This window comes from Mustela lutreola, chromosome 3, assembly GCF_030435805.1.
Source record: "Mustela lutreola isolate mMusLut2 chromosome 3, mMusLut2.pri, whole genome shotgun sequence".
Taxonomy (NCBI): domain Eukaryota; kingdom Metazoa; phylum Chordata; class Mammalia; order Carnivora; family Mustelidae; genus Mustela; species Mustela lutreola.
Window position 1 is genome coordinate 157,621,586 of NC_081292.1, and position 23,202 is coordinate 157,644,787.

Genomic DNA, 23,202 nt, shown 5'->3' on the forward strand with positions numbered 1-23,202 from the left:
CTCTCTTTTTGGGCAAATCCTGCAGTATCGGCTCCCAGCTCCGTGTTTCTTCTCAGGAAATGCTGATCACTCTCTGTTTCTCTCTCCTCTTGTATGTGCCCAGGAAAATCCTTCTTCCAGTTTCAAGGAAATCCTTTTCTTTTTGAAGCTTTTTCAAGATACTTAGACAGTGTCCTGGATTTTTTTTCCCCCCTTGAAATTTCAGATTTTATAAAAGAAAGCCAAAAATACTTACAGATCATTTTTGTTTGCCCTTCATTTTGCCTCATCCTGGCTATGAACAATGAACACCCAGAAGGAGATCTACTTACAGGGGTGGTGAGGGAGGGGAGAAGCAGTAGCAGATAATAGAGGGAGGAAAAAAATATAGAGGTAATTTAGATCTTGAAATATCCCAAGGATCCACATGCATGATATTTCAAATCAATAATACAGAAAGTTTTTTTCTTTCTCTTTTTCTTTTCTCTCTCTCTCTCTCTCTAAGATACAAGGGGACAGAGAAACCCCTAACAAATAAGCTGGTGAATTAGTGGGTTTTATAGACGTTGTGTGATGTAAATTAAACCTTGACAGATATTAAATGCTACTCTTCTTTTTAGCATGGAATTTATGTATCAGGCTTAGCTAATGAAGAAGTTCTGGGTAATGAACAGTAAAAAATTTTAAAAACAAAATTATAAGAAATTTTTAAGATTTTTTCCTGAGGACTGAACGCTTTATGAGTCCTTCTATATGGCACAATAAAAAAATAATTCCTAGGGGCGCCTGTGTGGCTCAGTCGGTTAAGTGTCTGCTTTCAGCTTAGCTCATGATCCAGCCTCCTGGAACCCAGCCCCACATCAGACCCCCTGCTCAGTGGGGAGTCTGCTTCTCCCTCTCCCTCTGCCTCTCCCCATCCCCGCTCCTGTTCTCTCTTCTCAATTAAAAAAATAATAATAAAAATAAATAAACAAACAAATAAAAACATTTTTAGCAAAAAAAAAAAAAAAAAATCAAGGAGCAATTGATTTTCCATGTGTATCAGCTAATAGTGCCCTTCAGTAGGATGTATGGAGTCAGGCTCCAACCTGGAAAACGGGAACTGCTTTAAGTATTCAACACAGGGAAAATTTAATTCAAGGAATTAGTAAAACAGGTGACAGAAGGGCTGAGAAACAAAAAAAGAAGACAGGATGAAGTGACTCCAATCCCAATGTTGGGGGAATAAAAGGAAAAGGCAATGTTACTGCAGTCCAGAGTTAGAGGTCCTGAGGCATTTGGCAGGAATTAGAGCTTGGGGAGGGGGGTAGGACATTCTCCTGCTCTTGCTTTCCATTGGTTACACCCAGCTGGCAGGCAGCTCCTAAAAAAGGAAGGGAAACCACAGCTGGTTATATCAGCCTCCCTGTGTGACAGTCCAGAGAAAGGGGAAAAAAACCAGGAAGGAATCAAAGGGCAATAAGGCCAAGGACCCTGACCTCTCACAAGGAATTGGTTAAAATTCACTGTCCACAAATCCTGGTTTGTTGTTGTAATTTATACTGGCAGAAAAAATGTTGTTTGCAAGGGATCCCCATCAATGAGTTACCAAAGTCTGTGCACTCTGGGCAGAACCATTAAAATCAGGACAACCTGAGCACTTAGGTGGCTCAGTTGGTTAAGCATCTGACTCTCGATTTCACCTCAGGTCATTATCTTAGGGTTGTGCGACAGCCCTGCTCCATGCTCAGTGTGGAGCCTGCTTAAGATTCTCTCTCTCCCTCTCTCTCTGCCCCTCCCCCCTTCCTCTGTGTAGGAAAATGAAAAATAAAATCAGGACAACCTTATCGGAAGGGCTGGTTATGTCTGTATGTGCGTATATTGAGTTATGTTGGGATTCCGGTTAATTTTGCTCAAGTTTTGGGTGGCTTTTGTTTTGTTTTTGTTTTTATTTTTAAATTTTATAAGAACACTGCCTGCCATGATTTCTTGGTCTTTTAAATGCAGAAAACTCCCAGGTCTATAACCTTGGTTGTTTCTTTCCTGATACTGAGAATCCCTCATCACTTTTCTTGCCAACCTTCTATTTATCCATTTGAAAGTTGCTGAGATTTGCTTATACTATAACTTCAATGATATTTTCTGAAATGAATTCTATCACCAAAACTATACTGCATAGGATATGGCAAATATTTGTGCTCATTCCTTTGAAGCCTCAACCTGGCTGGCACTGCTCTCTAAATAGAGAGCAGGATTAACTGAGTAATAAGGCAAGAGTGCACAGTAGTTTCTTTAATAAGTTCTTCAATACTGTTCCTGTGAGGAGTCTTTTAAAAGGATTTAACCTCAGGTAGACAGAAACGTCAGAAATATTGAGAAATGTCCATATTCTAAGACATCTGCTATGTTTAAAAAATTGTAACAAGCTTTATGCTATCAAGGAGATCCAATGAAAGATTTTTCACATTTTCAGCCTCCTATTTCACAAATTTCAACGTGGTTGTTTTGAGTTTTTTCATTTGTTTTTCCTTTTGTTTTAAGGAAACTGGTTGTTTCACTGTATTTCTCCTGGGTTCCAGGGCTAAGCTCCCATACCTCTCCACCTCATAAAATTTGGACATGTTTCAGTTGTAACCTAATTCTCATCCTGTTAAATTTTTAAGGATAAGAATAATGGAGGATGGAATTTATCACATTAAAAAAGGATAAGAAGGAAGCAAAAGAGTTTTAATTTAAAACTATGTGAGAAGCTGGAAGTTTCGGGAAAGTAGTAGTGAAAGAAAAATATCTTTTTGTAAGCTGCAGAAGAAAGAACTTTAAAATGAAATTAAAGTAGAGATTTGAAACATTTTATGGGAAAGAGAGACAGATGTGCTTTTGGAACCGGGAAAATACTGGTTAACTTTTAGTTGTGATCGCACTTCGGTGGTATCTACGTGAAGCAAATGTTTTGGCTCTAAACTTGTTTCTGCCTTTTTTATGTTTCCTGCCTTCACCAACCAGGAGACAGAAGATTAAAGCAGATTCTGACAATGATGAGGGTCAATCAGAAGAAGACTTTGCCTGTCTCATAGACACCACCCACTGATAAACAATTCCCTGTCTTTCAACTGGAAACCTCTTCCTAAAAACTATATAAGCTAGATTTGGAGGCAAAATTGGAGGAAAGTGATCCTAGTACATTTTGCTACTCATAATTCATTCACTTGTGTGAGAGAACATGGTGTTGGAAAAATCCTAAGACATCAGACTGAAATTATGTCTGTTATCATGTAAGTGAAGGATAGAGTGACAACTATTATTTCTTCCTGATATAGTTTTAATGATATAGTTAAATTCATTTTTTTTCTGAAGGGGCCCTAACATATTTTCTTTTTGAAATGTACAAAGTAAAAAATTGTCAGACCAAATTATTATACTTTTCCCATGAGACACAGGTATTCATATTCATAACTTTAGGTATCTGAAAACAATTTTGTCCTTTATTATCCCAGAATTTAGTGTTGAAAGAAGCTTAGAAGCCATGCTTTATCCATTTGAAGACAAGGAAACTGAGGCAGAGTGCGAGGCTGTAATTTCTGCAAGGTGGCACCAACAGGACTTAATTAAAACCCGTATTTCCTAGTCTTCCAAATTCTCGCAGAGTGCACCCTTCACTACCACATTTTGTCTTGATTGTGAATCAACAAACATCTCCTCACCCTTTTAACGCTCTCTCTAGGCCTGGATCCCTTAAAAACCGTTTCCATCTGTAAATTATATATCGGCATCCCAGGAAATTTGGGAGTTCATATATCTGAGACATTTTGCTCAGGAGGAGAAATTGTCTCACTGGCCCATTAATGATGGTTACAAGAGAACAGACTACCTCCAGTTGTATATGAACATCTTAGTGGGTAGGAGGAGTGTTGGGGTATAGGAAAACCGGCCTAAGTAGGAAAGCGTGAACAGGATGTCCCCACAAAAAAGTTACCTATGGAGAAAGCCCTCTTTTAAGTGTAAGCCCTGATGAAACTCCAAAACGTTGAACGATGGCAGAGTTTTGGAAAATTCAAATGTGCTCTGTGCAAGGCCTGGTGCTACGTTCAAGGCCAAAGGCCAAAAAGATAAGCAAAGTGTTCTGAGACTGAGACCAGGGGTCCGGAAAGCCAGGCGCACGCTGTTACTTACCGGGCACCCTATATACAACTTCCCAAATTCAAACAGTAATATGGCCCTGGCTCCACAAAAACCTAAATAAATAATCGTGGTGGAGTCTGAAGAAAGGAAGGATATGATCTATATAGAGAGAGGGATGTAGGCGGAACTCCAGGAGATGGGAACACGCGCATATACTTTAAAATATGCTACATCCGAACACTTAAGATGGAAGGTTTTTGTCTGGTTTTGAACTGAGGATCTGCCACCACAAACACACCCTACCTGTCCTAGAGCGGGTGTGGGAGAGCCGAGAAAGCCTCCAGAGGCCGAACTCGAGCCGGGAGTAAGTAACACAGCGAGCCCTTTACTACACTCGTGGGCTGGGCTCGCCTCGGCCCTTCCCACCCGCGAGCCGCGCTCAGAACAAGGCGGGCCGGGGCGGGGAAAGCCGAGCGCGGCGGGAAGGGCCCGGGGCGGCGGGGGGAGGGCGGAGGGAGGCCGGGGAGGCGGGCGGGCGGCTTTATTGTTTCCTCTCGCCCTCCTCCTCCCGCGCTTTGCCCCGGCGTCACTGGAAAGCCGCCCGAGCCGCCCGGCGGCGGGTTATTTATAGGGCTGGCTGCGCGCGCGTCACGGAGCCCGGCCCGGCTGACGGGGCCGCTGACGCGCTTGGCCGCGGGGCCGAGTCCGCGGGGCTGCGCGCCGGGCGCCGGTGACAATGGGCTTCTGTGTGTGCAGCTGCCGCCGCCGCTGGGGGTCGGGGGAGGGGGGCGGGCGGCCGCTCCCTGACCCCCCTCCCTCCCGCCCTCGACCCTCCGAAAGGTAACCGGCCTCTTCTTGCCCCTGGCCGGGACCCCCCCCCCCCCTCCACCCCCCGAAACCAGAGGCTTCTACCTTTTTTTTTTTTTTTTTTTAATTTTACCAGTAAGTTTCCCTGGGCCCAGCCTCCCCGCTTCCACTTCCCCCGTCTCCCCCTCTCCCCCCAACATGACGGGAGAGGGGGATTTAGCCGGCCGGGGGCGGCCACTTTGTGCGTCCCGGGGAGCGGGACCCGCACAAGGCGCGCCAGCAGGGGATGCGGTGACCGAGGGGCCGGGAGCGCCGGGCAGGTAACGTATCCTGGACCTGGAGCGGGGCTTTGTTTGGGTGGGGGGAAGGGGAGCAGGGGTGGGTGCGAGCGCCGGGTAGCCCTGCCGGGGTTCGGGTCTCCCGGCTTCTCCGCCCCGCTGGCCCGCGCGCACGAAGCCGATCTGGGGTGTAACGCCAAGAGCGAAAGAGAAACTTCTGCGTGACTGACTAGATGAGGCTCCTCCCGAGAGACCAAGATAATAGAGGACTCCCCCCCGCCCCTCCCTGCGGGTTCTAGCCCGGTACGCCCCCACCCTGCGGAAGGAGGGGCTGGTGGGGATTTTAGGGACTTCCTGGGCTGCGGAGACCGGCTCTGAACCAGCCCCTCTCAGCTGCCGGGAGCTGGAAAGCTTGCTCTGGAGCCTCTCGCACGTGGCAGGCAGGCAGAGAACTTGCTGTGCCTTCTAGGAAATTGCAATCGATTTGTAATGCAGTTTCGCTAATTGGGAGTTCAAAATTAAACTTTAATAAAGCATTTGTGTTGTCTCGTGTAATTGTGAAAGCTTCCATCCGTCCTGGTAGATAGACTCTAAGTCTCAAGTTAATGGCGCTAAGCTAGATTTCCCCCCCAAGTACAATTCCGTCAGCCGTCGTCGGCGCAGCTGGATTTCCGTAAGGTACAGATGTTGCTAATGGCAGCTTAAGCACGGATGGGCAGATAGCATACGGAATGCAACATGTTGCCATATGGTTCCTTTAGCCTTTCACCTCCAGGGATATCAATCACATATATTCTGGGAGGAACTTAATGACTCTCCGAACGGCAAAATGAATTACCTGGTACAATTTATATCCCTTGACCTGATACGTTATAACAACAGGGAGATAGCATCTCACAGTTCCTGTGGTATAAACTGAGCTGCAGAGCTACAGTTCAAATTCTATAACATCTATCTGTGGTTTGAGGGGCCCTGTCAAATCATTCTGGCTGTAAAAGAGGGTTTCTGTATTGTCTTCCTCCTCCCCCCTCCCTCTTCTGAAGGATACAAAGTTTATAAAGTTTGGTAAAACTGTTGTCTTAGAAATTGCCAGTCAGCCAACCGAATACTAATTGATGAGAATATGGAGAAATGGAAAAGAGGATTTCCAATGCTAGTTACTTAATTAGTAATGTTTAGGAACACCATACTTTTGGAATCCAGAAAATTAAAGAACTACAAGAAATGTGTGTTCTGTGAGTTGTTTCTGTGTAACTCCTCAACCTATTAATTAACTATTTAAAGTTCTTTTTTTTAGAAAATAATCTTTATTCTTAAACATAAGAAAATATCTTACAGTAAACAGTCCTCAGAAACATGAAATATAAGAAATTTAAGAAGCCAAACAATTCTATACACAACCCCCCTCCCCATACACATATACTCTGTGTGTACTTGAATCATCCATGGGTAGTACTGGTCATTTTTCTCCCACCAACATGCCAGTGACAGCATACTGAAGTCACTGTTTAGATCCTAGTGGAATGTTTCTGTAATATTTCACAGGTCTTATTTTAAATATTCCAGTGACTAATAAAATGGTTGATTGTCTCTAATTTCAGGTTATAAACATGGTTGTCTCTTAGTGTAACCCTCCATTTTCTTCCACTAAAGCAGAGAGGCGATACTAGAAAACAAGAAATAAGGGTACAAAGAAAGTAAATAACTTGTGAAACATTTTTTTTAACTTTTACCTATTTATTAAGTGATATCTGAAAGCAACAAATGTACTATCTTTTAAAAGATTTTCCTTCTGACAGTGTGTAAACCACATTAATTCATGTGAATTGATAGACTAACAAAACACAAAATAGACCTAAGCGATCTAAACAAGTACATATTTTCAGTCACGTCACGTTTCAGAAAGTTAACATTCTGGAAGTTTATCTGTACCTCATGTCCTTTCTGAATCCTTTTGAAATGACAAGATAATATTTCTCCTTTTCTTCTTACTTTTGAAATGGATGATGATGTGTTACCTAGTATTTGAGTTAGTGCTGTATGTTGGTAATTATTATCAAACAATATAAGACGTCTGTGTATTTTTATAGCAGAAAATCTTATACAGAACACAATAAGATATATATCTGACTTAGGGCAACGGTTGCTGGGGGCTGTTTTTGGTAATCTTTTAATGGCTAAGGTTTTCTCTCACCAGTACTCAGTGTGTTTTAACCCTGATCAGAAGTAAGCTTGTCAATAATGATTCCATCTCCATGACTTCTGAATAGGCAGTGAGTGTGTCCTTTAATCAGCTACACAGAACTCTCCTTATAAAGCTGTTCTTGTCGTGAGCAGCTATTGCGGCCTTTTGTTAGGCCCCATGATTATTAACGTGTTCCACCTTCAAAAGCCAGGCTGAAAGTCCTGCTGTGCTTCATTTCAGAATTCAAGTCCATTAGTAAATAAAACCCTAAGCAGCACTATTTGCTTTTTCTCAAGTTACAACATTACATGGAGTTCACGAATGATTTTAGGCCCTTTTGTAGACATGAATGATGTATATTTTGGGTATGCATACACAGTAATAAAAACAAGATGTGTATCTTGCATCATGACTTTTATTTTAAACGAAGATTTGATGGATGTCCATTGTTACTCTAAACGAGGTGGCTGGCTGCCAGGGGGATCCCTATAGCTGGAAAGTACTAGCATTGTTAATGTGTACCAGGGAATCACTTTCTATTTTTTGAACTCTCAACTTCACCTCCCTCTTTAAATAGTGCCCTTCCGTATTGCTAATCTGAGAATTAGTTTGGAAATGAAAACTTTTGAAAATGTGTTTGTATTGCCGAGATCTTCACCACTGTTTCTGGTTGCCTGCTGGTTTACAGCCTTTATCTTGGGCTGGCACGTTTATTTTAACTGAAAATGAAGAAATACTCTTAGGACAGGGTATATTCTCCATGCTCTATGTAATTTTAATTTGATATAATCCTAGCTGCTTTCTTATTTTTTTACTCATGAACGTATTTTAGAATATGTAGGATAGGGAGGATTTGTGTGTTTCTCATGGTAACATGGGACAAGTTATGGATAGACATTAGGCCTCTAATAGAACTCTGCATTCAAGTGAGTGGGGGTGGGGAGGAGAGCCATCCAGAAAGAGTATATGGGCCCAGTGCACTGGCCCTGTTTGCTTTTCAAATTTAAAATCTACATCGCTGCATTGGAAACTTGTTTCTCTCTTTTATCGCGTTTCATTTTTAAAGAATTCTTTAAAAACTGTCAATCTGTAAATATTTAACCAGCCAAGCAAGAAATAGTCTTTTATTCTCGGCTATATGCAGCTTTGTTTTTATCTGGGTTAGTGTGAGTGCCATGTAAATACCACATAAAAATTTGACTTGGTTTTCCTTACTTTGACTGAAGATTGACAGGGGCTTCTTTAATTAATCTTGTTCTCTTTCATGTTCTGTATTCAGATATTGAAATACAGTATTTTTATACATTTATAAGATTGTGTTTGCATTTATTTAATTTATGTTTCTTTTTTTAAAGCATGTAGCCTTGAATGTTTGTTCTACTATTTTTTTTTTTCTTCACATCATTACTCTGGTACTGCTTGATGTAACTTGATTAGCTCCCTCCCCAGTCATGATTGGTAATTAAAATAGGCATTAAAATTAGTCACTTAGCAATTTTGCTGTTCAATTGGCAATTAAATTACTTAATTGCAATTAAAGTCCTAATTTTAATTGGCAAAATGATAGATGTAGATTTAAGATAATATGTATAAATACTTTAATAAGTGTCTATATAAGGATTACTTAATTACTCAACTTCAAGTTTATGCTGTTAACTTTAGAACTTTTAAGTGAGCAATGAAATTTATATTACGTCTATTCAAAGGATATGGTAATTAGATTTATTACTTATCACTATGAGGGTCCTTGCTATAAGTTACTTTTGTAGTGTTAAAATTGTAGGCTTGATAATTGCAGAATTATGATGAGGAAAAGGGCATATATATCTTTGTCGTAATATATCCGTACAGGATCTTCATTTTTTATTAAATCGAGAGGTTCCTATCCCCCAGTTAGGCTGAGGAAAAAATCAGAAGTGGTTATTTTATCACTAAAGGTAGAACAAAAACTCACAGCTATGATATGAATACAAGAACTATTGCCAAGTGTATGTATTTTATCTACTTAAAATGTTATGTAATACTGTATTAGTTACTAATGTTATTAGCTACTTTTAGAATTTCAAGTGTCCTTGTCCTTCACATATAGCAACTTATTTTCAGAATCTTTAAAAAGTCTTCTAGGACTTCGTACAATTTAATCACCCACATGTTTACTGAAATTAGCAATGAAATCGAAAAGCAAAGTTACCCTTACTTGCTTGATCACAAAGAATTCTTACATAGAAGATATTAGTGGTTGCTAGAGACTGGGAGAAAGGGAGAATGGACAGTTATTGTTTAATGGGTATAGGGTTTTAATTTTAGAAGATGAAGAGATGGAGATGGATAGTGGTGATAGGTACACAACAATGTGAATGTATCTACCGTCACTGAACAGTACACTTAAAAATGGTTAAGATGATGAATTTTATGTTATGTGTATTTTACCACAGACACAGGAAGAAAATAGTAGGTTACTTTAAAAGCAAATGTTTAGGAGATGGTTACTGAGAGTCAAGCATTAGAGCTTAAAAGATGAAGGATTTTTATTATGCAAAATACTTTTTGAGTGGCATGAGGCTTTACCATATGTTCAATTTTATAATTTTACTTTGCAAGTAGATGCTTCTAGAAAAAAAGAGTGCTGTTTTCTTCTGCACATCTTTACACATTTCTAGAACTGAGTTCTGAATTGAAGTCAGAAATAATTTTGCGTTTAGTGTTTTTTGGTTAAAAAAAAATAATGGGCTGAATAAAACTGAGGAAAAAATCACAACTACCCAAAATGTGAATATCAGGTAAGCAATTGACTTGTTTTGTAAACATCCTATAGGAAAGGAACAAATGATTCATCAATTAATACCCTATTAATGCAAATGAAATTGCAGAAAGGAAAAAAAAAACCCTTCAGTATTAAAAGCTGATTTTGTAGTTCCATAACTGAGTTTTTATTTCAAAGTGAAAATTTCTCTCTTCTATCACTAATGTAAAATTTCCTGCTGAATAGCAACAAATGCCATGAATGTAAATTTGTCCAAATATAACTTAAAATATATATCTCATTTTAATGTTTAAGACAGTTTCCATTAAGTAATTTTGTTATGAAATATCTTAAAGTTACTTCAGCTCTTGCAATAAAACAGTTATGTCTGTTCACTATATCTGAACTGGAAGGGCTACTCTGAGTTCATTTTGGGAGAATCCTGAAAGAAATCCCCAAAGACCCCTTTCCCATGCATTAAGATAGAAAATCCTATGGGATTACATCCATGTTTGCTTTCTAAATTATACCAAAAGCTCAATTTTATTAAGTATAATCTGTCTAGCCATGCATAAAATAAAATAGTTTGGTTTAGATGTGAGTGTATTATTTATATTGATTTTTTATAAAAATATTTTTTACATATGTGTCACATTCTGCTTAATATTGGTTAATATCATAAAAGATAATGTAGTAACACGACTTTTCTAAATGCTTTTATGAGGTCATCTAATAGTATATATTGAAAGAATTAATTTTTTGTCACTTAATTTAGTTTTCAAAAGAAGGAGCTCTTTATGTATAAGACCAATTTTTACTCCTATTTATTTTAACTTCTTAAGAAAATAGAACTTCATTGGGGATAACTTTACACATTAATACATGGCAGTAATTAAAGTTGTATCTGGATCTGGGCCTTGAAAAAAACTAGAATTGTCATTTTAATTGAGTTATAAAGTAGTTTATATTTAGGAATCTATGTTTCTCAAAAAATCTTGAAAGGTTCTAGTCATATAAATGCAAAATTTCAGTTTCTTGTAGCCTATAGCATCATTTTAACATTTTCTAAAAGGTTGTTCAGTTCTACATTTTGATTCCATTATATGTGTAATTAAACCTCTGTGCACAAAAGCATTCTCTTATGTACTAGCAAATACACCCACAGGAATCCTCTTCTAAACTATAATTTATTTAAACATGTAATCATAGGATTTTCAAACATGCTTTCATTTTTCCAAACTATATGCCAATTTGAGCTACTTGGTGATAAAATGAGAGATTTCATTACTATTTTGGTTTTTCCCCCCTGTGACCTAACAGTGAGTTAATCATGGGAAGGAGGAAAAAAAAATCTGTTGTGAACCTAATTCCATGTGTTAAACTGTTTCCCCTTTAAAGAAAAATAGAAAAAGTATAGAAGACTTGTAGTTATTTATGAATTCCAGCACAGTATGAATATTTGGGCCTCCAGCTTGCTCTCCTAGGGTTTGGCCTAAGTAGTAAATAGCTAGCTGGTACGTGAGTGTGTGTGTGTGTGTGTGTGTGTGTGTGTGTGTGTGTGTATGATTGATCTTCCTGAACGTTGTGGAGTCAGGCCCCCTACTGACAGCATCAGTCAATTACAGACATTGGCGGTTCCACTGAGATTCCTTCTATCACAATCTGATGGGGACACAGGAGTCTGGGGTTCTGAGCAGGGTCCTTTCTTCCACTTTCTGGTGCCTATGTTGCGTCCTTTCCACCCCGAGCACATCTGAGCCCTACCAAAAATGCGAACACAAGAAGCAGCTTATCCAGTAATCGATTTAAATGAGTTTATCAGTCTTTCATCCAGTGTGTCTTCTTAAGAAGTAACACTCCCCAGGAACTAGAATAGGAGTTTGAAGAAAAGAGGGAACTCATACAGGTTATAGGATGCAAGGGGGGAAAAGTTCACCTTTTCTCTGTTGTTAATGTTATACCTAATGCCTCCATTTCCACTTACTAATAATTATAATAGCTTCTGTGAAAACTGCCTCTCAGTCTTGGGTGCAGTAAGACTCGGGTAAGGGCTCTGTTAAGCCCGACTCCACAGGTTGCTGTTGTAGAATAACGCACCGCACTACAGTGTTTGTCTCCTTCAGAGCTCACTTTAAGAACTCCAGAACACTCTCCACTCTCTAAGAGAGAATTCTCCAGGTGTCCGCAGACTCAACCCAGGCTAAAGCCAAGTGTTTTTAAGGGCCCTACGGGAGGAGGAACTTGTGCAGGGAATGTATCCACTCACTTGTGCGTATTTGTGTAGGGAGGGTGATAGTTACAACCTTAAAGTTCTCCTGGCCCCCGCTTCCCTAGGAGTATATTAAAAAATAATAACCGCCACCCCAGCGTGGCTGCGCCTGAGTTTCCGACTGCCTGAAAATAGCTGCCGGGAGCCTGGCCCACCGCTGGGATCAAGGAAAGCTCCTCCTGGCAGCGCCCCGCTCCCTCGCGGAAGGGGAAGGGAACCCGGGAGGGCGCCACCGAGCTAGAGCCGCTGCTATTTTTGGGCCCAGCCCCGCGGGTGCGTCAATGCCTGCGCCCCTGCGTCACCGCCACCCCCACCCCTTTCCTTCTCCCCTGCTCTCCAAACTCTCACTTTTTCCCTTTCGTTCGCGTGGAATCGTTCCTGCCCACGGGGCGCTGACGCTACTGAGCTCATGCTAATAGGCTACTCTTCGCCCTCCTCCCCTCTTCCCCTACTCACACACCCTCACTCGCCACAACAACCCCGCTACACACAACACACAACACACACACACACACACACACACACACACACACACACACACGCACACTTCCTGGTTTTATTTGTACTCCGGCCCGCTGGGGCACCGCTGAGCCGCAGAGGCGGCGGCGGCGGCAGCGGCAGCCGCAACATCTGGGGGAAACTTAAGGTGGTCACGCAGGTTTTTCCAGAGGCTGCGGCGCAGAGGAGCCCGAGACTTCCCGGGGCAGCCGTAGGGCACCTGATGGCTACGCCTCTCCAGCCGCTGGGGAGCGAGCAAAGGCTGGGGGTGCAGATTGAGCTGAGCGGCTTCAGAACGCGGATAGTTCCGCGGCGCTTTTGGTCCATCCAGAGAACACCAGGATTGGGGGCGGGGAGTGGGGAGTCGCCAAGGGGCTCCTGCAGTCTGGAAGCGAGCCACGCCGAGGGAGGTGGGGCGGTTGGAACTCTCCGCGGCCAGAGAGGGGGACGCCTCGGAGCCCTCCCTCCCCTCGTCCCAGCCTCTTCTAGCCCCCTGGGAGAAGCCCTGAGAGGCCCGCCCTGTTCGGGCCGGAGGAAAGCGAAGGGAGCCCGCTTTCTGTAGAAGTGGCGTCTTCTTTGCTAGAAAGCTCCTCACGCCCTCAGCCGGGCGGGTGGACAGGCGTGCAAAGTGGAGTCAGCGGCGACTGTGGCGGCCGCGGGGGGTGCGGCGAGCTACCACAGTGCTCCGGGTCCCTCTCCTGGAAGGGCTGGGCACACAACTTACGCTTGCGGAGATACCCCACCCCGCTCTCTCCCCTTGTTTTGTCTTTCCCTCTTGGCTCTGAGACTGAGGTTTGAGAGCCCTGTGCTTCAGAGGAAGGTTGAGTTATTTCTCTACAACTCGTGTTAGGGTATGAGTTGGTGGGCACTGAGGAGTGTCGAAAGTATAAGAGTTGGCCAAAGGTGAGGTTAGAGCACCTTTCTGTTGAAGGCGCACCTGTTGCCCATTGCTTGGCTGTATTGCCTGCGATAGGAAAGTGGGCGATGCCTCACTCTGACTTTCGGGATCCCTAAAGGGTTGGGTCACTGTCTACCTGTCCCCCCTCTCTTCCCCTTTCCACGCACCACGTATTCCATTGCACGTGGGCACTGCAAGGGAAGAAGGGAACATGGAGAATAGGCCCTTCCCAGTCCCTTCCACCTTGGACTGTGTGTGTGTGTGTGTTTGTGCGCGCGCGCGTGCGCGCGCGTGTGTGTGTGAAGGGGGAAGGGGAGACAGAGAGAGAGAATGCTAACGCCAAAGGAGGCGGCCCTGGACAGGAAAAGGGAGAAAGGGGTATGCATCGGGCTAGGGAAATCCCACCCTAACTGCCTGAGGCCTTTGAGCTTCTCGAGTCTTGGGACATCTGTCCGCGCTTCCGCTAATGGGGGAGACAATTGTGAGTGGATGAGGTTAGAACACTGCCAGGCACACCCCATCCCTCACTAGTCCAGGTGCCGGCTACCTGGCCCATACCAGCGTTCCCTTCCGCCGGAGCTTTTGTTGCACCCTCCCCCACATGTGAGCAGCCGGGCGGCAGCAGTGGCCCTTGGTTTAGGGGAAGGCGAGGTGAGACGTCGCGGTGCTGCGGGCTGCGCGGACCTGTGTGGAGAGGTCACACCTCTTTCGGAAAAAAAAAAAAAAAAAAGAGAGGGAGAGAGAGAGAGAAGAAAGAAAGAAAGAAAGAAAGAAAGAAAGAAAGAAAGAAAGAAAGAAAGAAAGAAAGAAAAAACCCAAGCTGGCGACCAAGGTGAACCCAGAACGGTTCCCACCTTAAAATCGGCCCTGCTCGTGACGTCAGGTCGGAAATATACCAAAGCGAGAGCCGGCCAGGAGTCCGGGGAGCGCGGCGGCGCGGCGATTGGGCGGCGGGCCGCTGACGCGCGCTGACGCGCGGAGACTTTAGGTGCATGTTGGCAGCGGCAGCGCGAGCCACATAAACAAAGGCACATTGGCGGCCAGGGCCAGTCCGCCCGGCGGCTCGCGCTCGGCTCCGCGGTCCTGCTCCCCTGCCCAGCCGGCCGCCTTCTCCTGCTCCCTCGCCGCTCCTGGCGACTTGGTTACCTTCGCCCCTCTCGCCCACCCCTGTCAGACCCTGCTACCAGGACTCCCAGAGGAAACTACACTTCGGCTGAGTTGAATGAATGAAGAGAGACGCAGAGAACTCCTAAGTGAGTAGGTAGAGCCCGTGCAGCTCGAGTTCCTTTATCCTTCTTTCGTCTTTTGCACGTCTCTTCCTTCCACATGTGTTAGTACAGGTTTTCTCGAAGTGGGCGCCAGAGGGTCGGAGCGTGATGGGGCTGGAGGACCGGGAATAGGTGCGCGCGGCTTCGGCGGTCATTTGTCCGAACTCCAGCTTTGGCACTAGGGGGGAGTTGGCTCCCAGAAGGCTTCCAGGCTCCTCATTGGTGGACGTGGATGGGAGACTTGCATAGTCTGGGGAGCTGCGGACTTGCCCGGGGGATATGTGGCCAAAGTTTGCTCTTAGAGTGGAACTGATTGTGACCATTGGACAAGGAGACTCCAAAGTCCTGTATATACGAGAGGCCTGGACGCTACCCACAAACTGACAGGGAGAAAGTTCTTCAGTTTATGTGTTGCTTGGGAACTGTGTCACCGCGGCTGGCCGGTGTGCCAGTGTTTCCTGGGTATTATTGAATAAGGGATGGTGTTGGTGTTGGTGTTGGTAGAGTGTCCTATTACTAAGTTGCCTGAAATTTCTGGTTTTGACACATGCCGTGCTTGTGTATGGGAATACGTCAGAGAGAGAGAGAGAGAGAGAGAGAGAGAGAGAAACAGAGAAGGGAGTAAAGAGTACAGTTATGAAGCTGTTAAGTTACCAGGAGGTTAATATCCAGCACAGGCATATAGCTCTCAAAGGCTGTGGGTGCCGTGGGTCTCCTTACTTTCTACTTTTTCTGATTAACCTTCCTCCCCAGGAAGCAAGATAATGGGGGAGTGGGGAGGAGAACAGAAGGAGTGGATGTTTGGCTTTCTTTTTCATTAGTAATAGGATTCTCGATGCTCTAGAATGCCTTCCAAGTGGCAACATCTGAAAATTACTCGTTTCCCTGGCAAATAGGCAGATTGTGGATGGCTGTATAGGCGAGGTGTTCTGCTTCCAGTGTTGGGAAGTGCTTCTAACCTTGGTGCCAGTACCAGATAAGCTGTTTCCCTCCCTCTGCAACTGACCTAAGATGGTCCTGGAAAAGTAGGGTCTTCTTTTCCCACCCCTTGACCGTTAAAGATGTTGAAAGACAAGTTTCCTGGAGAAATGAATGGCAATTCACCTGTATCTTCAATCCCAGTGTTCTGTCTTGTGACACTTAGGAAATCCAGATGCTTCAATTCAGATTGTCTTCAGGTCTGCCCAGGCCTTGCTAGCATTCTGTAACACGTAGGGGTGGAGGGAGAGATTATTTTTCTCATATTATATTTTTGACTTCTACTTTCTTTACCCCCTCCTGGAAGAAAAACTACTTCCGCCACAGAAAAATTCAGGCGAAGTTTCCAGTGCTATATTTTATTAAACTCTAGTTTCTTCTTATTTGGGTCTGAATGAAACTAAAATGGAAATGACACTACATTCCCACCCCCACCTCTACTTCCATCCCCACCCCCACCCCTACATCTTAGGGTCCAATTTATTACATCATAAGTATTAAGTAAGTACCTTCTCTCCTTCAGAACTCTCTGTCTGCAAAGATTTACACAGTGCAACGGGTGGCATTTTGTGTTGTTTACAGTCATCTCTTTTACTCATTCATTTTAACTGCTGAGTTTGGTAAGGGCTACACAAGAATTGCCAATGAAACAATCAAGGAGGGCGCAGAAGGGCTTGCCTGGTGACCCTACAGATGCCCAGCTGAATCTGTCGGGAAAGTCACCCTGAAGCTTCCTGTGTCTGTATTTCAGGGAGGAGATCCGACAGGCTGGACTCCCCATTGCTTTTCTAAAAATCTTGGAACTTTGTCCTTCGTTGAATTACGACACTGTCCACCTTTAATTTCCTCGAAAACGCCTGTAATTCGGCTGAAGGTTAGTGCAACTTCATTTCTTTTTTTCCCTCCTCTGAGTTCCCCAAACGTCGAGAAACAGGGCAATCCCATCTTCCTCAGCAAACTCTTTAAGTTAAGGTTTTCCTGGCCCATTATCTTCGGGAACAACATCCACAATGTGCAATTCAACCGTATTTCTAGAATGAGCTTGCTGAACCCGAGCTTCAGAGGAACGGCTCATATAAGCAGAACCGTCGGTGTGATGGGGTGAAGGGGGAGGCATTTGAAATATCCGGGAATAAAGACCCTCAAAAGCTTTCCAGCTCTGGGTCTTCCTTGGACCAGTCTTTCCATGCCCTGCACGGTTTTGCCCCGCAGCATTCGCTCTCCGCTCTTCCTCTCGCGTCCCTACATGCTCTCTGACCGATGCGGGCTGCCGGTGTAGCTCCAGGTGTACCCGAGCCCGGGAGAAAGTGTTCAGTTGACCAGGCTGAGTGTATATTACCCTGTTTCATTTCCAGCCATGCCTTGTGTTCAGGCGCAGTATGGGTCCTCGCCTCAAGGAGCCAGCCCCGCTTCTCAGAGCTACAGTTACCACTCTTCGGGAGAATACAGCTCCGATTTCTTAACTCCAGAGTTTGTCAAGTTTAGCATGGACCTCACCAACACTGAAATCACTGCCACCACTTCTCTCCCCAGCTTCAGTACCTTTATGGACAACTACAGCACAGGCTACGACGTCAAGCCACCTTGCTTGTACCAAATGCCCCTGTCCGGACAGCAGTCCTCCATTAAGGTAGAAGACATTCAGATGCACAACTACCAGCAGCACAGCCACCTGCCCCCCCAGTCCGAGGAGATGATGCCGCATTCCGGGTCGGTTTACTACAAGCCCTCCTCGCCCCCGACGCCCACCACCCCGGGCTTCCAAGTGCAGCACAGCCCCATGTGGGACGACCCAGGCTCTCTCCACAACTTCCATCAGAACTACGTGGCCACCACGCACATGATCGAGCAGAGGAAAACGCCCGTCTCCCGCCTCTCCCTCTTCTCATTTAAGCAATCGCCTCCCGGCACCCCCGTGTCTAGCTGCCAGATGCGCTTCGACGGGCCCCTGCACGTCCCCATGAACCCGGAGCAGGCAGGCAGCCACCACGTGGTGGACGGGCAGACCTTCGCTGTGCCCAACCCCATCCGAAAGCCTGCGTCCATGGGCTTCCCAGGCCTGCAGATCGGCCACGCATCGCAGCTGCTGGACACGCAGGTGCCCTCGCCGCCGTCGCGGGGCTCGCCCTCCAACGAGGGATTGTGCGCCGTGTGTGGCGACAACGCGGCCTGCCAACACTATGGCGTGCGCACCTGTGAGGGCTGCAAAGGTTTCTTTAAGGTGAGCGAGGACGGGGCCGGAGGAGGCAGGTAGGGGCCCCCTAGTGCCGGGAGCCTCGGAGTGCGCGCTCCTCCTGGATGCAGGCAGCCCAGTCCTAGGTCGTCCAACTCCCGAGGTCTGCGGAGGCTTTCCTGCAGCCGTTCATGGCCTGTGACGGAGGCCTCTGGGTGCTTGAGAAAGGGAGCTAGCTGGACCCGGAGAGCAGGGGTCACATCCCCCTCGCACGCAGCCGACACCCCGGCAGGCCCTAGCCCGAAGTTGCAGGAGCCTGAGTTGGAAGAGGGTTATTTGCATGTGCTAGGAGCTGTCTTCTCTGTTCAGATTGAAATTGGTTAGGACAGAGAACCGTGTCTGAGCTAACCAAGTGGAACAGAATTCCCTATGGTCAAATTAAGTGATCTCTTTATTTCGCCATCCTGATTGAATAATCTTATCATTTTAAATAGAGAAGGTCTCCAAGGAATGTAAATAATATGAATGCCCACGGATTTGTATTTACTGAGCGTCTCCTTCTCCTTCTCTTGGCATATAAAACACAGCAAGGAGCGGCAAGGTTAGCTCAAATGTTAACGCTATCAATTTTCTCCTGTTAAATGCCCTGGGGGAGGAAAACGAAAAGAAAGAGAAAGAAAAGGAAAAGGAAAAAAATAAAAGAGGAGTTGTGTGTATGTGTTTGTTTATGGGGAGGAGTGTAGATCCCAGCTGTTCAGAAATTGTTCCTGGATGCCCTGGGTTGCTGGATTTTCAAAAGAAAAAAAAATCGGTCTATATTGTCTCCTTTTGCAGCGCACGGTACAAAAAAACGCAAAATACGTGTGTTTAGCAAATAAAAACTGCCCAGTGGACAAGCGGCGCCGGAATCGCTGTCAGTATTGCCGATTTCAGAAGTGCCTGGCTGTTGGGATGGTCAAAGAAGGTAGGTCGGAACAAGCAGCCCATTCCCTCGTCTGCGCCCGCGGGAAACTGCGGCTTCTATTCCAGTCGCATTTTCCACTTCCCAGCGCCGGGAAGATGTGTGTGTGTGTGTGTGGGGGGGTGTCTCCCGGTTCCCCCTCATCTGCCTCCTGCCTTGCTGACCGCGCGGCTGCCTGCTTGCCCATCCTGCCCTGGAGAAAACAGCGGGGCCCTTCTTGCCTTCAACTCTACGACCCATTTGGAAGACGACATAAAACAACCCCACTTTTTTTTTTTTTTTTTTTTTTTTTTTTAAATGCTTCTTGTCAGTGAAGGCTTTACAAGCAATGGGACCCTGTGCAGCCTGCCCTGGCGCCTGGTGGCTGCGGCCTTCCCCGGGAGGGGCCCAGGCGACAGCTGGGTCCCGCTAGGGGGAGCGACGCTAACCCATTTATTCCTTCGCAGTGGTTCGCACGGACAGTTTAAAAGGCCGGAGAGGTCGTTTGCCCTCGAAACCGAAGAGCCCACAGGAGCCCTCTCCCCCCTCGCCCCCGGTGAGTCTGATCAGTGCCCTCGTCAGGGCCCATGTCGACTCCAACCCGGCTATGACCAGCCTGGACTATTCCAGGGTAAGAAGCTGGCGGGTAGCATGTGGACAAACCAACAGATGGGCAGGACCCCTTCCCACACCCGTCACTAAGCCCCAGACTCAAGCAAGGCTGTGGCTTTACAGCTCTGAGCAGAGCCACAGGACACAGAGCGACAAATATTCCACATTACTGGGAATGTAGACATGAGGACAGACAGAGAAAAGAAGAGAAGACAGGCCACAGCGGTCCCATCTCTGGGAGACCTCTCTCTCACTGCCATGGTGCACACACTAATGCCTCTAATGCCTAAAGCAGAGGCTGTGCAAAAATGCCCCCGACTTGGATTTTATCCCCAATCTTCCATAGAGATGCTTTAATCCTCATCCTCTGTGGCACTGTCGGGGTGGGGAATGCCTGCTTGGGGGTTGGGAAAGGAAAGAGAAAAGTATAAGGAATGGCAATGGTGTTGGGAATCAGGTGGTCAGATTCCCTTTTTACCCCAGCTGTGAGAAATGTGTGGGCTTTAATTGGAAGAAGTATGTCGGGCAAACCTAGAAGCCACTGCCATTTTATTAAGATTTGCAAAGGGCGTCTCTGCTCGAGACCCACTCTGGGACTGGCATGAATACTAACGTGTCAATTGTTTTGTGGAGATAAGAGTGAACGTTTCCCAGGGCTGGATGGCACTGTATTTAGTCTGTATGGAAATGGTAATTTACATATTTAAAGCAGCGACCTCATAGCACCATCCCTAATTGAATTAATTGCCCCGGAACATCTAATTTCCTTACTGGTCAGAGAGAGGTTTAATTGTTATAAAAACCCGGCTCCCCTACTAGAAGCGGGGTTAGCAATTTCACGGGTTATATATTTTAGAGAACCTCATTAAGTGCTTTTTAAAATGAAATTCCAGTTCCAGGCGAACCCTGACTATCAGATGAGTGGAGATGACACCCAGCATATCCAGCAGTTCTATGATCTCCTGACTGGCTCCATGGAGATCATCAGGGGCTGGGCTGAGAAGATCCCAGGCTTCGCTGACCTGCCCAAAGCCGACCAAGACCTGCTTTTTGAATCCGCTTTCTTAGAACTGTTTGTGCTTCGATTAGCGTACAGGTAATGGAGGAGGCAATCCAGGGAGGCTGGGAAAGGAGGAAGAGAGGAATCAAGAGGGGAAAGAAAGAGGAAAAGAGAAATAAAAGGGGAGAAGAGAGAGGGCAGAAGAGGAAAATGAAAGAGGGAAAGAAGAAGGAAAAGAGAGTAGACAAAAGGAAGAGAAGGGAAGGAGTGAGCCCAGAAACCTTGGATGAATGGAATGGAAGTGGGATAGGGGGCGTTCTTGATGGTTATGAAATTAAACCCGTTCAAGGTCTACTGGTCTACATTTTATTAACTCTTCCGTAATTAGTTACCTCTTAAATCCCTCATTTATTGCTCTTCAAGTAATTAGTTGTTTAGCTTTTCTCTCTCTCTTTTTCTCCCCTCTCTCTCTTTGGTATTAATTGCAGGTCCAACCCAGTGGAGGGTAAACTCATCTTTTGCAATGGGGTGGTCTTGCACAGGTTGCAATGCGTTCGTGGCTTTGGGGAATGGATTGATTCCATTGTTGAATTCTCCTCCAACTTGCAGAATATGAACATCGACATTTCTGCCTTCTCCTGCATTGCTGCCCTGGCTATGGTCACAGGTCAGTACCTCACTTGCAGGGCAGGTCTCCAAAACTGCCCAGCAGGATTTGTCCCGGTTTTCCCTTGCCACTGATCCTCTCTGCTCCTGCCAGCTAGCTAACTGCTTTGTGTGTTCCTCTTTTGTTTCTGATTGTGTTTTCTGCAGAGAGACACGGGCTCAAGGAACCCAAGAGAGTGGAAGAACTGCAAAACAAGATTGTAAATTGTCTCAAAGACCATGTGACTTTCAATAATGGGGGGTTGAACCGCCCCAACTATTTGTCCAAACTATTGGGGAAGCTCCCAGAACTCCGTACTCTTTGCACACAGGGGCTACAGCGCATTTTCTACCTGAAACTAGAAGACTTGGTACCACCGCCAGCAATAATTGACAAACTTTTCCTGGACACTTTACCTTTCTAAGACCTTCTCCCATGCACTTCAAAGGAACTGGAAAGAAACCTAAAACTATCCAGAGGGGGGAAGTCACAAGGCAGAGATATCCCCATGAGCTGCCTCAGCTCTAGCCGGCCCCCACTCCCTCCAAAAAATCCCAGACCCTTAATCCCTAAAGAAACAAAACAAAACAAAACAAAACAAAACAAAACAACAAAAACTGTTGCTATTTCCTAACCTGCAGGCAGAACCTAAAAGGGCATTTTGGCTCCGGGGCATCCTGGATTTAGAACATGGACTGCACACAATACAGTGGTATAAACTTTTTATTATCAGTTTAAAAATCAGTTTATTGTTCAGAAGAAAGATTCCTAATGTATGATAGGGGAAATGTTTGGCCATGTTTGGTTGTTGCAGTTAAGACAAATGTAATACATACACACACACACACACACACACACACACGCACACATTCACTCACACATTGTAAGGGGACCCACAAGTATTGCCCTTTAAAAGACTTCAAAGTTTTCTGCTGTAAAGAAAGCTGTAATATATAGTAAAACTAAATGTTGCGTGGGTGGCATGAGTTGAAGAAGGGAAAGGCTTGTAAATTTATCCAATGCAGTTTGGCTTTTTAAATTATTTTGTGCCTATTTATGAATACATATTACAAATTCTAAAAGATAAGTGTGTTTGCAAAAAAAAAAAAAAAAGAAAAAAGAAAAAAAGAACTACACAAAAAAGGGACAAGCATGTTGAGTCTAGGTTGAAAATGTTATAGGCACTTGCTATTTCAGTAATGTCTATATTATATAAATAGTATTTCAGACACTATGTAGTCTGTTAGATTTTATAAAGATTGGTAGTTATCTGAGCTTAAACATTTTCTCAATTGTAAAATAGGTGGGCACAAGTATTACACATCAGAAAATCCTGACAAAAGGGACACATAGTGTTTGTAACACAGTCCAACATTCCTTGTTTGTAAGTGTTGTATGTACCGTTGATGTTGATAAAAGAAAGTTTATATCTTGATTATTTTGTTGTCTAAAGCTAAACAAAACTTGCATGCAGCAGCTTTTGACTGTTTCCAGAGTGCTTATAATATACATAACTCCCTGGAAATTACTGAGCACTTTGAATTTTTTTTTGTTTTTTTTTAAATGTCTAAAATTGTCAGTTAATATATTATTTTATGTTTGAGTAAGAATTTTAATATTGCCATATTCTGTAGTATTTTTCTTTGTATATTTCCAGTATGGCACATGATATGAGTCACTGCCTTTTTTTCTATGGTGTATGACAGTTAGAGACGCTGATTTTTTTTTTCTGATAAATTCTTTCTTTGAGAAAGACAATTTTAATGTTTACAACAATAAACTATGTAAATGAACAGAATTTTGTCTTCTTTCTGGGTCAGGAAAAAATGG

The 23,202-nt window shown here is 44.8% G+C and overlaps 1 protein-coding gene across 6 annotated transcripts; it reads left to right on the forward strand.

Annotated features, from left to right (window-relative positions):
- The first annotated feature begins 4,594 nt into the window (after positions 1-4,594).
- Positions 4,595-23,170, forward strand: NR4A2 (nuclear receptor subfamily 4 group A member 2). Of its 6 annotated transcripts, none has more exons than XM_059167300.1 (8): positions 4,595-5,204; positions 16,753-16,875; positions 17,535-18,222; positions 19,009-19,138; positions 19,582-19,745; positions 20,620-20,822; positions 21,215-21,393; positions 21,540-23,170. In XM_059167300.1, the coding sequence occupies exons 3-8, from the start codon at positions 17,548-17,550 to the stop codon at positions 21,794-21,796; spliced, it is 1,608 nt and encodes a 535-aa protein (XP_059023283.1). In that variant the 5' UTR covers positions 4,595-5,204; positions 16,753-16,875; positions 17,535-17,547; the 3' UTR covers positions 21,797-23,170. The 6 variants fall into 6 exon arrangements, 5 of the variants coding, with proteins under 5 accessions (XP_059023283.1, XP_059023279.1, XP_059023280.1 ...); XM_059167296.1 differs by having other exon boundaries at positions 4,596-5,204; positions 17,357-18,222; XR_009351945.1 differs by lacking the exon at positions 4,595-5,204 and adding an exon at positions 12,878-15,008 and having other exon boundaries at positions 17,357-18,222; positions 21,336-21,393; positions 21,540-21,616.
- The last annotated feature ends 32 nt before the right edge of the window (positions 23,171-23,202 follow it).